This window comes from Lactuca saligna, chromosome 8 (genome assembly GCF_052625555.1).
Source record: "Lactuca saligna cultivar CGN05327 chromosome 8, ASM5262555v1, whole genome shotgun sequence".
Taxonomy (NCBI): domain Eukaryota; kingdom Viridiplantae; phylum Streptophyta; class Magnoliopsida; order Asterales; family Asteraceae; genus Lactuca; species Lactuca saligna.
The window spans coordinates 284557087-284572942 of NC_136424.1; the positions used below are offsets into that span (position 1 = coordinate 284557087).

The following is a 15856-nucleotide window of genomic DNA, read 5'->3' on the forward strand; positions in this document are numbered from 1 at the left end:
AATTACTTGGTACCCTTAATAAATTACCCCTCAATCGATGTGTCGGTTAACCACACACGCTCCATCGATACTATGATAAACATTAAGTTACCCTTTGCCTACCTTGTTAAATACGAGTTAGTGTGCCGGTTAAGCACACACGCTCCACTAACCGACTTAAACAAAGTGCAAAGTGTAATTTCATGGATTAGCACCTTCTTCACATTTTCCTAAGTAACTAAGATTGGGAATTATTAAGAGTTTAGTTACTTAGTATTTATCATTAATACTTTTAATGAAGGGAGAATTATAGTCCTGTCAAACCCGTTCGGCTAACGACCCTCCACCAGTCAAGAAAGCGGTGGGTGAGAGTGGACACCCATTAAGTTGCCATTTTATAGGCAACAACCTTATACCCACCTTATAGACCGGCTTCGTGAATGAGGCGTACTAGCGGTAAGACCGACTTTACTCTTATACATGTATATATTATTAACTTATAATATTATAAAGTATAAGGGTTGAATTTTAACTTTTAAAATTCTAAGGGCTAACATGGAATTAAAGTATTCATAAGAGAAAACTTTACAAATTCCAAAACTTGAGGGCAAGTTTTGAAACTATTCAAAACTAATTAATTCCATAACTTATGTGTTTAAAGTAGTTTTAATCCAAAAACTCTTCAAGTTCCATAACTTATGGAAGACTTTAAACTAATAAAAGAATTATCTTTTCTTTATTTTTATAACTTATGGAATTAATTAAGGTTACATTATTTTTTTTATTATTATTTTTTTATTTAATGAAGAGACTCTTGGTCCTCCATAACTTGAGGACAAATTATGGAGTCATAACTCCAATTAATTAGAACTAGACTCTTCATTTTTGTAACCTTTGCCAACTTTATGAGTTTTATGAGTCTTTAATGTGACTCTTCATGTAACTTGAGGATAAGTTACACAAACACATTTTATACTCAACTCTTAGATTAAAATGGATTGAAAACAACTATTTCATTCAACTTTTCTATTAATCTAGGAAACTCATAAGAACAAGATAATTCAAATCAAACTTTTTCATGTAATTAGTCTAACCTTTAAACTAATACAAAACATGAATCTATTGACAATTATCTTTGAAAATGGATTAGCATGAACATTACCACATCAAAAAACAAGTTTATAAGTTCAAAAACAACTTAGGGTAATGTTCCTAGTCCATTTCTAGCCAAAAACCTCGAAAGTATGCTGTCTGGGGTCCAACTCGTCGAGTGCATGAACACAACTCGGTGAGTTGGATGCATTTTGCCTTGGACTCGTCGAGTCCCTTCATGGACTCGGCGAGTCTGCTGGGCTGACAGCATCAATTTCGATTTTTCAGCTTCTATTGCAAGTATAACAAGAAAACAAGCCTAGGCTCTGATACCACTGTTGGGTTATGAGCATTCTAACACTCCTAAGTGTACATGCAACCCTAAATACCTTGGATCTATGTTTTCTATATTATACATGCAAATATGAACATCCAAGGTATTATCCTAATCTAGCATACAAAACTATCAATATAACAAGATAGAATACATACCTCTTTGATGTAGAATGTCTTCATGAAGCTTGAGTGCCTAGTGCCCCAAGTGTGACACCTCAAATGGTTCACAATCATCAAAACACTTAGAATAACTTAGAGAGAATTCTACACTTCATGAAAATCGGCTAGCCCTTTCTTACTCTCACTAGTGGCCGATTTTTGGTCAAGAATAATATCTATATATAGTGTTACAATTAGGGTAAACTCTAATTGTCATGACTTTCCATTTCCTTGGATCCATGGGTTCAAATACACCATGGAGCATCCATGGAGTATCATATGGGTTTTGGCCCAACTAGATAATCCATGGAGCATTAGCCCACTATACAAGTATGGATGATTTACACAATCAACCCATATATTTAATTAGTCTTCTTTTGATCACTTAATTGATCCTAGATTAATTCTTGATCAATACTAATTAAATAATCTCATTATTCTTATTATTAATATACTAGACCTTATAATATATTAATAACCATAAGTGTCTTATTTCTCTCATTATAGTCTATCCAAGTGCATGATGGTATGCAACCCAAATGGACCATGCCGGGTCGGGTCAAGTCTTACCAATTATAGTTATGGACTTAGACATTAATCCAACATGTTGTTGATTTGGTATCTGTAATTTTGCATTTTGTTAGTATGTACTTTGTTGTGTTTACTACCGTAAACACGTTTACGGTCACAAACTTTGTTTGCGGTCCAGTCAAGTATAAATAGCTTAGTTCCTAGTCATTATGGGGGTTGGATGTTCTAGGAGTTAACTGCCACTATTGAGTTGTACCTGATGGTTTCTAGTGATTAATCATGTGCAAGCTCAATTCTCTCATCTTATCTTGTTATTCTTGATTTGCATTTGTTTGATTATCAGTTTTAGATCCGAAATCGAACCTAACACATTCTCCTTTTAATGACTTACTTATCTTCTCTCGTAGTAAGAAGGAATCCATGGAAACATTACCCTCAGAGAAACTTTCTCAATGTTCTCTAAACACGAGTTTTGGAATCGAAGAGTCAGATTCCTAAGACACACTATTAGTGATGTGGAAATTCCTGAGTACTCTTTCAATTTATCAAAACCGTTGAGAATTTTTCGACACCGTAGACGCCGACAGAAATTCGCCAAGTGCTAGATCATGCAGACCTACTATCGTAGTCCATTCAGAACTCCTCGCAACTTACAGTAACACTTACAACTTTGACCCAACAGGGGGTGGCCCTTGAATGGGAAGTTAAGCAAGAGAAAGAACCATTGGAATTCCAGGTGGGTAACCGATTTCTATTGAAGGTCTCACCCTGGAAGGGTTTTATATGCTTTTTAAAGCGTGGAAAGCTAAATTCAAGGTACATTGGGCCTTTCGAGATTCCCGCAAGAATCAGCCCTATAGCTTACAAACTTTACTTACCGCACGAACTCAATAACGTACATTCTACATTCCACGTCTCGAACTTGAAAAAGTGTATGTCCAACGAGACTCTTGTAATCCCACTCGACGAGATCGAGATCAATGAGAGCCTCAACTTCGTGGAAGAACCAGTAGAGATTATGGACCGAGAGGTCAAGCAAATGAAAAAAAGCCGTATCCCAATAGTGAAGGTTCGCTGGAACACCAAGTGATGACCTGAATTCACTTGGGAACGAGAGGATCAGATGAAACTGAAATACCCTCTTCTTTTTACCTAGCTACTTGTAATTACTTATTTGCTTAAATTCTAATTTTGGGATGAAATTCCTTCTAAGGAGGGGATGATGTGACAACCCGAAATTTCTAGCTTACATTCTTCACTATTTTTATCAAAGTTAGCTTCGTTTTGCTATTTTATGATGAAGTTTTGGGTCTAAAAGAGTGCTTAAAGCTTAGTATAATTGAGATACGTGTCGGAGGATGAGTTAGATTGAGTGTAGCATCGAAAAATCGGGCCAAACACACCAAACCAGGTGTGTGTGGCCGCACACTAGAGTGTGCGGCCAGCTAGCCACACACAGGCCAACCACACACCCCTCCACCCGCACACACCCTCCTATATATACTATCCTTGGTCATTTTGATCATTTACTACACTTCTGCAAAGCTAGGACCCGAAAATCCTCTCAAGTATCATCCGGAAAGGATTCGCGTGTGTATTCAAGTCAACACTTGGCACTTAGCAACTGATCCAACATTTTCTTAAGAACCACTCACTACAGGTGAGTTCATACCCCTAAATTAACCTTTGAAATGTTTTAAGTGCTCTTATGGGGGGGGGGGGGGAATACAAGTTGAACAATTATAGTTATTATATCAATCACATGTGATTAATGACTACCAAGGAAATGTTTTTTTGTTACTTTCCAAACTATTTATCAAACTGTTTTACCTCAAACTATCTTACAAACTCCTTTAATTGTCAAATACTTTTACGTAAACTCTTTTGAACATATATTCTGTGTATCTGTATAGATATGGTTATATAAGTAGGATTGAATGGACTTTGGACTTCTAGTCTACCCTACCTCCTGTTCTTGTTTGATTGTGGTCTTAGGGTATGAAGATTAGTTGTCCGAAGGTCGTTTGAATCCTACTTATATATTATGTATATGTATATAGATATAAAAGGTTATTTCTTTCATTCAGTACCCTTGGGTAGCAAGGGTATACTCCCATGTTCATACGTACAAGTTATATTACTAGTAAACTACAATAGGTGTAGTTTAGGATTTTACTAATACTAGAACAATGAATCATACAAAGAGTCAGTTCAGACATGAAACATAATACATAGTCATGAGAAACAAACATATATACTAGATAGAGAGAGAACACATGGTACTACTAGCACACACATAATATTACAGTACACTACTACACTATTACATGATTACGCTTACATGAGTACGTTTACATAGATACGTTTACATGAGTGCGTTTACATTTACGATAATAGAACAAACATCACTAGGTGCAATAGCATGGAACGATTCCACGATCTAACTATACCAATGAATCACAACGCATTGTGACAGTTATATTGGGTATAAGTGATCATAGTAATGTGGATGTTCACGGCTTGCCGATATTCAGGGGTCGTGTATTGGACCCAAAATCCCTTTGACAGGGAGCGTATAGCCGGGGATCTAGCCATCACATTATGTCTTATCCGTCAAATAAGACAATATTAGTACGGAAGTAGTCACTTATTACAAATACTACCATACTTACAAAATTACCATAGACTTAAGGTAATTAGTACGGTTGTAGTTCGACACTACACCATAGTACTATTTCATTTTTCCATTACATTCACGTCGTGAACATTCACACGATGCACGGTAATGTAGAAGCTATATTTTGAATAATGATAGTCGGATTTGGGAAAATACACACTCTTACAAGAGACATACACACAGATACTAAATGCCTTGGTAGAAGGCTACACTTAGTAGAAAACATATGGTTTGTAGGAGATTTCAAACAAATACAAACTTCACAAAACTTATACAAACATCTTACAAATGCTTTCATACAAACACAGACACTAATATACTTATGATCTCACCAGCTTTAAAGCTGACACTTGCTTTCAAAATAAATTGTATTCTCAGGTCACCACTAGACAGGTACAGGTGCCAGGCTTTTGAGAAGATGGATTTCATTCAAGACTCATCTTTTATTTTGATATGTATATTTTTGGTGTTTATAACCTAGACAGAACACACATGTATGAAATTATATTATTAATACAATGGATGATGTTGTTGCCTGTTTACTACTATTCATTGTTGTGATACTGTACATGACGTCCTCCACCCCAGAATGTTTCCGCCGTTCAGGTTTTGGTACAGATGATATATAACTAATATTTAAACGACCTATGGACGAGTACCCGATATCCCACCAGACCACATCTCAAGGGCAAAAATGAAATAGGGCGGGCAGGCCTTCCAAAGCCTTTTAAACATTGCTTATACATACACAGACATGCAATTGATAATAAATATAACAGAGCTTAAGTAAATGTATTTGATAAGTATAAAAGCATAAAATAAGTTTTGTAACACTTTTGATCATGAATCCTATCTAAGTAAAGGTCGACTTGATGTCAGCCTATAAAAATGGTTTGGAAGTATTTGTTTGATAAACAATTTAAATATAAAGAAACATTTATTTGAAACACAATTGTAAATGAGTTTGAAATGAAACATATTGTGTATAAAGAACAGTTTAATAAGGAGTTTTCGACATATAAAACGTTTATGAAAATCATTGGAAGAAATTGTTTGGTAAAACAGTTAATGAGTAGTAAATCATTTCAATGTTGCTTATTAATCACATGTGATTGATATAATAACTAGCATGATTCTACTTGTACCCCCGCCCCCATAAAACATTTAAAAACATTTAAAACATTGATTAAGGGGTATGAACTCACCTGTAGTGAGTGGATTGGATTGAAGTGTCGGATACGATGTTAGGTGACAAGTGGAGACTTGTAGACACACAACGAGCCCAGTTATCATATAATCAATATATATATATATATATATATATATATATATATATATATATATATATATATATATATATATATAACTAATTAGGAACTTTAACTCTAATAATATAAGTTAAGATGACAAGGGTTGCAACCAAGTGCTGTAGGGAAATGCTAGTGTGCTTGGGGTTCAAGGAACTCTCCTTTAAGGAGTTTACGGTTTTATGGTCACTAGCAAAATGGTTTACGGTCGGAAGCTCACCCCCTTTGTGACCATTTGATGTTTGAAGCTTTCTAAGCCAATCCAAGTATTCCTACTTCATGTTTAAGCCTTAGGAAGTGTTGTGTGGCATCAAAACACTCCTATATGGAGTTTACGGTCTATGGACCAATTCTCCATGAGTTTACTACCGTAAACTCTCATGGTAATAGTCGAGGTTAGATTCTAGCCATTAGGAGTAAATATGGGACATTTAAACACCTTTTGGGGTGTTTACGGTTTTGGGAGATCCCTAAACCGTAAACACATATAAATGTGAGGTTTTTGTGCTTTTTGTGTGATAAACTTATCAAGGATGGATCTAGACAAGTCCCTAAGGCATTGTGAAGCATCTAGGCACCCTAAGGCACCACTTTGGCCCTATTCTTGGTGTTTATGGTTTTGGGAGCCTCCCGAAACCGTGAACACCTTGTTCTTGGTGTTCTTGGGACTTTTCTTTGATATTAATATGTATAGCAAGCTTTAAATGACACTAGGATAGAAGTACTTACTTTGTGGAACCTTGAAATGAACTAAAAGTCCAAGAACACTAGTGTGTGTTCTTGGTGTTCTTGATGTTTTGGAAAACTAGTCAAAACACATAAATGGATGGATTAAAGGATCTATAATCACTAGATGTTATGTTATATTAACTAATCAAGTCGAGAAACACTTACGTTTTCGGGAAATCGGGCGAAAAACGGGATGATACTTGAGAGAGTTTGGGGTTTACTCTTTTGATTGCAAGAAAGAATGAGACACATTGGGGAGTAAACTCATGCTTAAGGCATGAGTTTACGGTTTTTGGGGGAGCTTACGGCCCAAACATAAAAGTTTGGCCGTGAACTTTTAAGCTACGTGGTATTCGCGGTTTTGAAATTTCAAGACTCGAGTCGGCACATCCTTTCACCCGTTCGTTTAAAGAATAATTATTAAAATAATCAAACAAACTTTAATTTTTCTAAAAACCAATAAAAGTGAACTTGACTTATAATTTGAAATGATTGACTCTAGGGTTTCACTGAATGAAGATTTTGGGTTGTCACATCATCCCCCCGTTAGAAGGAATTTCATCCCGAAATTAGAATTTAGGTAAGTAAGTAGGCATGAATTATCAAGTCAGGAGGTGGGAAAAATTCCTAATCGATTGGTTCTCGCGCTTATAAGTGAATTCAGGTCCTTGGTTGGTATCCCAATGAACCTTCACTAAAAGGAGGCGGCGCTGCTTCGTCCGCTTGACCTCTCGGTCGGGGGTCACTACGGTTCTCCTACGAAGGCGAGGGTCTCGTGAATTTCGATCTTGTCGAGTGGACTTACGAGAGTCCTAACGGAAAGGTACAGTTTCAAGATCGAGACTCGAAGGGTAACGTCACATCCCCAAAGCAGAACGGTGGAAATGTTCGGGGGCGGATGACTTCATATGGTAACATAACAAATGAATACATAGTATAGAAAGCAATACAACCATCATATATATAATTGAAAGTTTACATTGTTAAAAGAGTACATGTTCAAAACCAATTACAATATGATGCCAAAAATATGAATTTAAACTGGCGCTGCAGCGTTCCTTCTTCAAAAAGTTGTTTGGTACCTGCAATTACTGAGTCCTTGGGACATACAAGTTGTTTTGAAAGAGTAGATCAGCATTTAAGCTGGTGAGTTTCATAAGTATTAAATGATAGTATTTGTATTAACTAAAATGAAATGGTTTGCTTTTGTCTGTTAGTTTCTAGAAAATCCCATATTTTCTATTGGTATAAATGTAGTCTTAAATCAAGACCAACGTTTGTTAGAAAGTTGATGTTTTCCCATCTGTGAGTAGTGGTTTAGAAGTTCCAAACTTGTATCCCAAATAGGTTTTTCATTCCTTAAGTAGTAAATTTAGGTACGTATAAAACCTCCAATACGTCTGAAAAACCCCGTAAATCAATGTGTTTTAAATACTCTATGTGAGTTTTATAACCATGCTATTGACTAGAAATGCCTATACACAACGTTCTTCAAGCGTTGGAATGTTCTAATGTTTGTTACCCTAAATGGTGTACTGTAGCTAACAGTCAGGGTGCGGGGTTGTCAATCCTGTATAGATCTATACACAAACACCATGCTCCCCCTCCAAGGGATTCTGGTATATAATACAGGACTTGAAATGCATACTCGAGCGTACGTGAAGTTTAATGTCTGACAAAACTTAGTATAAAACAGATTTACGTGTGAAAATGTTCGTTTGTTCTTGTATATGAAAGTAACTTCTTGAAATTATATTTCCAGTATGTAAAAGTTCGTAGTGTTCTCGTAAAACTATACCTATTATAGTTTTCTAAAAGTGCATTTCGTTTGTATAGTAATCCCTATTGAAATGCTCACTGGTCATGAAAAGTATAATTTTTGTAGTGCCTAAACCTGGACACATATACTCGTAGTATAAACGGATTGTTTGATTTACATAAATACATAAATCATTTCTTATTTCAAAAGATAAGATGTTATCGTGGTATATTTTGCATATGAAAGTTTCCCTATAATAGTTATAAATCACATATGATTCCATTGATAAAAAGCGTATAATGAAACTTTATATAACACACGATAATAATCGAGCGTTTTACTTGTATTCCCCCCCCCCCCCCCCCCCCCGCTTAAAAGCATATAAAAGTATTTATAAAACATTTAAAAGTGTGGATTGTAGGGGTATGAACTCACTTGAAAGATCGAAGAAGGCGAGATGAAAACCGAGCAAAATTTCGATTTGAGAAAGCGGATTTTCTCAAGATTCTCGGGAATCTTGGGAGCACAAACGACCTTCGGGACTTGAGCAAGGTAACCGGGACTTCGGGATAGAATGTGCACGGAAAACGAGGAAAAAACGCAAGAAAGATTAGAGGAATTGGCCATTTTCTTCGGAACCCTCGCATCCCTTTTATAGGGAGTGTGAACCGCCTCGGTACACTGGGCGTACTCGTGCGTCATGCGTGACCGCATCCTCGACTACTTCGGACTCCGAATGGGATGGGGCATAGCCTCGCATAAGGGCGACGTGGACGATCCGAGGCCTAGGCCTCGAGTACGCTGGGCGTACGCGTGTACGCTGGGAGTACTCGGCCCGTGACTCAGCCTTCGGATAATACCGAAATTAAATATAAAAATTATAATTTTAATATTTAATAAACTTCAAAAATTCATATCTTCTTCATATGAACTCCGTTTTCGACGTTCTTCATATCCACGTGTAGGTGAGACTATAATCTACAACTTTCGTTTAGATTCCGTCTTCAAAATCTGAAATTATTTTTATTATTTATTTTTAAAAGTTCGCGGTAAGAAAATTTCGTTAGAAATTCACAACTTCCTTATCTCACGTCTGTTCTTGCCAGACTTTTTACCGTTGAGAAACCATTGTCGAGACCTTCGATTCTCATTTAGGACATTCCGGCCAAAAGTCGCTCGATCTCTGTTTCGAGTTTTTAGTTGTTCGTTGTTAAGCCGAACTTGGAAAATTCATAACTTCCTTATACGATGTCAGATTTGGGTGTTCTTTTTACGTACGATCACGGTTTAATGACATCTAACATAATTGGTAATTTAATTAGTGATTTTTGGACATTTTATTTTTGAAGTTAATTTCATTATAACAAACGTGGTTACAATACTTGACTTTTTAGGTCGTTACATAGAGTTGAAATATCGGGTTGTCACAGGTAAAATGTACGTTACTGAGTTTGCGGAGTAGGTCTAGTTTGTGAGATACAGGATCGATTCTGGTAAGAATCTCGGAGGTCCTAATTATCTTGGATTTATCCTTCCACGCTTTACAAAGCGTATTAAGCCATTCCCAGAGTGAGACTTCCTAAAGAATTTGGTCTCTCACTTGGAATTCCAAAGGTTCTTTCTCTTGCTTAACTTCCCAGTCAAGGGCTACCCCTGCTGGGTCAAAGTCGTAAGGGTTTCTGTAATTTGCGAGGAGTTCTGAATGGACTATGATAGTAGGTATGTAAGACCTAGAATTTGGCGAATTTCTGTCGGCGTCTTCGGTGTCGACAAATTCTCAACGGTTTTGATAAATTGAAAGAGTAATCAAGAATTCCCACATCACTAATAGTGGGTCTTAGAAATCTGAATCTTCAATTCCAAAACTCGTGTTTAGAGAACTTCGCGAAAGTTTCTCGGAGGTTAATGTTTCCATGGATTCCTTCTTACTACATGGTAGATAAGTATGTCACTACAAGGAGAATGATGAACTGATCCAAGTAAGAAAGGGCTACCCTACTCATTAAGCTCGTGAATATTATGGGTGTATTTGGTCCTATCCAAGGGGTATCACTACGGACTTGAAGTGTCCGCATCGAGTTCGGAAGGTAGTCTTCGAGACATTCTTCGCTAACACTGGAAACTGCTGATATTCGGATTTCGGTTCATTTCTGAAAGGTAACTCGTTCCTTGCGTTTGTTCAATCGATTCATCTATGCGAGGCAGAGGTAATGATTTCTAATGAAATTCTTGACGGAGTCCTCGATAGATGAGGTACACATGATGCCATCCGTCGACTTCTGGAAGAATAAGACCGGAGCTCTCCAGGGTGAGAAGCTTGGTCTCCCGATTCTATTGTTGAGTAGTTCGCTAAGTTGTTCGGACTGTTCTTGTATCTCCGTAGGTGTTTAGACTGTAGGGTGATCTGGTTACAGGAGTCATACTGGACTCTAAGTTTGTTCGCATGACAATGCGATTACTTGTAGTCTTGGGCAGTTCTCCGTCCTGAAGTTCATATTAGAATTCATACATGGTTCAACGCTCACCATCTCGTGTATACGAGTCGTATATAATTAAGATTGAAAAGATATTCAAATTACTGATTCTTCTTTAAGCTCACATCCTATTGAGGAAAAAGAAGTTAAATTGGAATCATCAATTCTAAACCTGTAGAACCTTTATTATATATCACCCCTATGTATTCATTCTTCAGCGATAGATCAACCGTATGTATCTTTGGATTGAGCTTGACGTACTGTACGAGTGGTACTTCGGGGATTTCTTCGGAAAGGAAAATAACTATGAGGTACTCCATGCATGAGTACTTCGGTGTTCTGATATGACGGCTTCGCTGGAAGGCGATTTCGAAGAAAGAGATGTACGTATGAAGATGGTTTTGTGCGGATCAGATTGAATCTAGTTGTATGATAATGTCGGAATCATAAGGAAAATTAAAGACATTAGATTTGAACATAAGGCGTTACAGACAAAACACAACCGTGCAACCATCAACAAAGTTACAGTACTTTAGACTTACTACAAAACTATTGTTGCGAATAAGGTATACTACAATTGACAAGTATACGCAGCACGAGCATCCCTTTTACTGACGGGATCTCACAAAAGATAAGACTCTAGTTGCACTAGTTTTGGATGGTTTATAAGTCTATTACAACGAAATGCCTTAATTACATTAACGTGGGTCCGGAGTAGTCTCCCCTATGGCAGTGATCCTTAGAATTATACCATTCGCGCCGAAGTTCTTTGTTATATGACAATCCTTCTTGAAGTGCCCTATCTCACCGCATTGGTGGCATAACTGGCTAGCACTAGCATTTGTGGTGGGAGTGAGGTGTTTAGCCAGAGTTACATGGGCGCGAGTGCCTTCCTTATTACTCCATTTTGGAAATTGCCTCCTATAGCGTTCTGCAGGAGTTGCCACTTGCTGCTGTGGCATGGCAAGTCTTTGGGATCTCTTGCGCTCCTTTTGGGCTTGACGATATCGTCTCTTCTTTTCGGTCTTACGGCTTTGCAAGTCCATGACTGTTGCCATTTGTTGGTTTCCCGATTTGGTACTAACATCGGAACTCTCGACTCCTTTGTCAGTCTTGCTTATGTTACCTGAGTTGATGTGTGTAAGGAAAGTTGTCACAACAGCTGCTACTGTAGCTTGTAATGTAGCATTGTCGATATGGAGGATAGGGGTTTCGTTGCTCGGCTGATTGTTTCTGGATGACGACATGATTCTGTAACACGAAAGATAAGGATTTTGTGAGCGATTCCGATTGACCCTAGTTGTACTTTGCTCGTTCAAACGAAGAGTAAGAGTATATTCTAGAAAGTTTGACCTACATCCCTATGATGCAGTCCTAGTAAGGAATATAAGTATGTTCGCAAAGGTTCGACCTACATCCCTATGATGAAGTCCTAGTAAAGAATAGAAGTATGTTCGCAAAGGTTCGATCTACATCCCCATGATGCATTCCTAGTAATGAGTGGAAGTAAGTTCGTAGAATGGTCTCAAGACGCTTGTCGTTCAAGCCGAGGTATCGTTGGTTGGTGAATAACATGATCCAACCACTAAGATAGACTTGGAAATGTCTCCGGAGTTAAATTGCTATAGTCCAATGTCTTGACTAAAGCATGTTTCAGATAGACTCCAATGAAAGTATGATGAGAGTAATTGAATAAAGAATGACACAGAAGTTAGCCGACTGTCAATATCTTTGATATTCATGACGTAGAAGTTCAGGAAAACGACCTTGTAACAGGTCTTACATCATATCCATATGTGATAGTGCTTAACAGAATAAAGGCCTAACCAAAGTACTTACAGTACAAGATGGTTTCATAGAAAATGCCACATAGGGCATAGACAAAAAAACGATTCCTTTTTAACAAGGAAAATAAAGTAAAGCATCTACTACTAGCGACGGTCATCCCTCTGGTGAACTCTCAGTTCAGCCAATTAACATTCCATATCAAGCAGGTATCTTTCGTATACCCTCTAATGTACTCGGAGCTTTATGACTTCGGCTTGGGTTTCAGCTAGGGCTTGCAGCAGGATTTCATGGTCTCTCTTAGATCTCTCACGATCATGTTCAAGGCTGTTGGTGCGAAGGATATGAATCCCTCCATTGATGTCAACTTCTGCGATACGATGCAGAGCTGTCTTGCCCTGAATTTCGTTTCGGGCAACTCTACGGATCAGGATTGGTAGAACTTTGTTTGCTGTGCTCCCTTCATTTACATTGTAGAAGCTTCGGTCTCCATTAAACGGCATAGGTTGATCTTGATCTTCGCTCCATGCTTCCAAACATTCGACCCATGGAGGCGTCGGGCCTTGATAAGCCAAACGAGGATCATGATTTGGAATGGGAGCTACCGGGGGTAGGTTCTCAACTTCGGGTTCGGGGTTACAATCATCTACGAGGTCTTCATCGTGGTGATCATTCACAGGGATAAGATGATCATTCTCTGGTTCTTCTCCAAACCATCCAGCAATGACTTCGTTCGGAAGGTACTGGTTGTCGGGGGGATGGAGTCCAGCCATGAAGGGCCTTGAATAATGGTTTGGTCTAGGTATAAGATTCAGTGATAGGGGTGTGTGTATGAAACACGTTTTTGGTTATGTTTGCGGTTGTAATAGAGTTTACGGCTGTAACATCCTTACGGCCGTAAACTCCTCACGGTCCTAAGGTCTATATATAGAGATTTGTGTCAGATGTTTTAGGTTGTTGATGCCTTTTGTATTTTCCAGTTCTACCAAGTTGTATCAGACGTTTTAAGGATATAAAGCGTATGCAAGCTTGGTTTGTTATTTCTTTGCTTACTATTTCGTATTGTGTGGTTGTTATTTGCTTTTGATCATTGGTAGATCCGATTTTGGACTTTACAATTGGTATCAGAGCGAGACCAGCGTCAAAGGCATTTTACAGTTGCGTATTTGTGCTAATCATAATTCACAGCGAAAAAGGGTTTTTTGATTCAGTCGAAATCTGAAGTGCAAGAGTTTTTGGTCCTAGCTTACGGCCGTAAACACCGAGTTCACGGCCGCAAGCTCTTCAAGTTTTTCAACCGCAATCGGAATTCCTTAACAGTGAATCGAGTTTTGGTATAAGGCTACTAATCATAAAGACCATATTTAACCATATTGAATTATTGAATTATTAAAAATTATTAATTAAAATAAACAAAGTTTTTTTCTGTCGATAGTGACCATATTTTAATTACCGAAAATTTTTGAAAATTTTACTGAGTTCACGACCGTAAACAAGGTGTTTATGGTCGTAGTCATTTTTCGACAGTAAATCAAGTTTTGCTCGATAGTAAACTGATTTTCGGAAGTTAATTATTTATAATTTGTTGGTAGCAAACGTTTTCTGAAAAAAAAAAAAACTTTCTCTAAGCAACAAATTAAATTTCATTTAATAGTTAATTAATTTTATCTTCAATAAAAAATGGAATCACAAAATCAGAACCAATATCAAGAACTCGATGCTGTAATGGGTACCACCATGCGCATTCCAAGGCTTATGTCCGCTGATGGTTTCCCTGAGTGGAAATATAGAATTGAGAAATACATAAAGATGAAAGGCTTCAAGATTTGGAAATGTGTCATAAAGGATCCAATCAGAATCACCAATACAGTTGGGGGACAGGTGGTTGACAAGAAAATCGAAAACTACACTGATGAAGATTTTGAGAGTGTAGAGGAACAAGAAAAGGCATTGGCCATTTTAACTATGGCCCTCTCACCAGACATCGCTCAAGGATTCAGAGAATATACTTCTGCTAAAGCATTGTGGGAAGCCCTGATTGAGGTGTATGAGGGAAATGAGGACATGCGAGAGAGTCGCCAAGACATGCTACGACAACGGTTTAACATGTTCAACTATGTGCCTGGAGAGACTCTTGAGGCTCAACTGCAGCGATTCACAACTCTTAACACGGAGATGACTGTGGCATGGATCTTCTATACAAAGTCAGAAATTAATAAGAAGCTACTAAATGCCCTCCCTAAATATTGGGACATGAATGTAGAGGTTATTAAAAAGAGTAAGGATCTCAATCACCTTTCTCTAGCTGAAGTGATGGCAGTCATCAAAGCATGTGATATTGATGACAAGTAACGAGAGATGAATCATGTCAACTCATACTCAGCTACAAATCTTGGCATTTCATCTAACAATGCTCTTTCTTCCTTCTCTTATTCATCTGCAGGCTTATCCTTCACTGCTTCTCCTCAAGCTCAGATGCTTTCTCATCCATCTGCTCCATTTGCATTAGTCATACCCCAGCCACAAAATCAATCATTCATGACTACTTCGTCTTCAAACGTGTGACAACCCGAAATTTCTTTTGGTCAAACCTTAAAAGTCAACCCCTTCGTATCGTGATTTAATATCATTATGTCTTATTTTTAAGAAATATAAAGTTCGTTTAATTATTTTACTATTATTTTTAAACGAACGGGTAAAAGAAAGTGTCGTCTCGGGTTTTTATTTTGAAAACCGCAAACACTTCGCGTATTAGAATCACCCAACTAAACTTTTAAGTTTCGGGTTTAGGAATCACCCAAAAACCATAAACTCATGCCTATGTATGAGTTTACTCCCCAATAAACTAGTCATTGTGTTTACTCCCCAAATAGTGAAAAGAGTAAACTCCCAAAAACTCTCTCAACTATCATCCAACATTTAATTCCAAAACTCCGATCTTGTAAGTGTTGTAACCATTTCAAGTTAGTAAAACACTTAATCTAGTGTTTGTGCATCTATTCATCCATTCATTTCCGGTTTTTGTTTA

The 15856-nt window shown here is 37.6% G+C and overlaps 1 protein-coding gene across 1 annotated transcript; it reads left to right on the forward strand.

The window, feature by feature from the left end:
- Positions 1-14508: 14508 nt before the first annotated feature.
- Positions 14509-15393, forward strand: LOC145010701 (uncharacterized). The gene is made up of 2 exons (XM_078969209.1): positions 14509-15160; positions 15272-15393. Exons 1-2 carry the CDS (start codon positions 14509-14511, stop codon positions 15391-15393), a joined length of 774 nt encoding a protein of 257 aa, XP_078825335.1.
- The last annotated feature ends 463 nt before the right edge of the window (positions 15394-15856 follow it).

Excerpts from the sequence above, each read along its gene's own strand:
- LOC145010701 (XM_078969209.1), top strand. The coding sequence starts at position 14,509 with ATGGAATCACAAAATCAGAACCAATATCAAGAACTCGATGCTGTAATG. Across the intron at positions 15,161-15,271 it reads GATGGCAGTCATCAAAGCAT|GCTTATCCTTCACTGCTTCT; the intron begins GTGATATTGATG and ends ATTCATCTGCAG.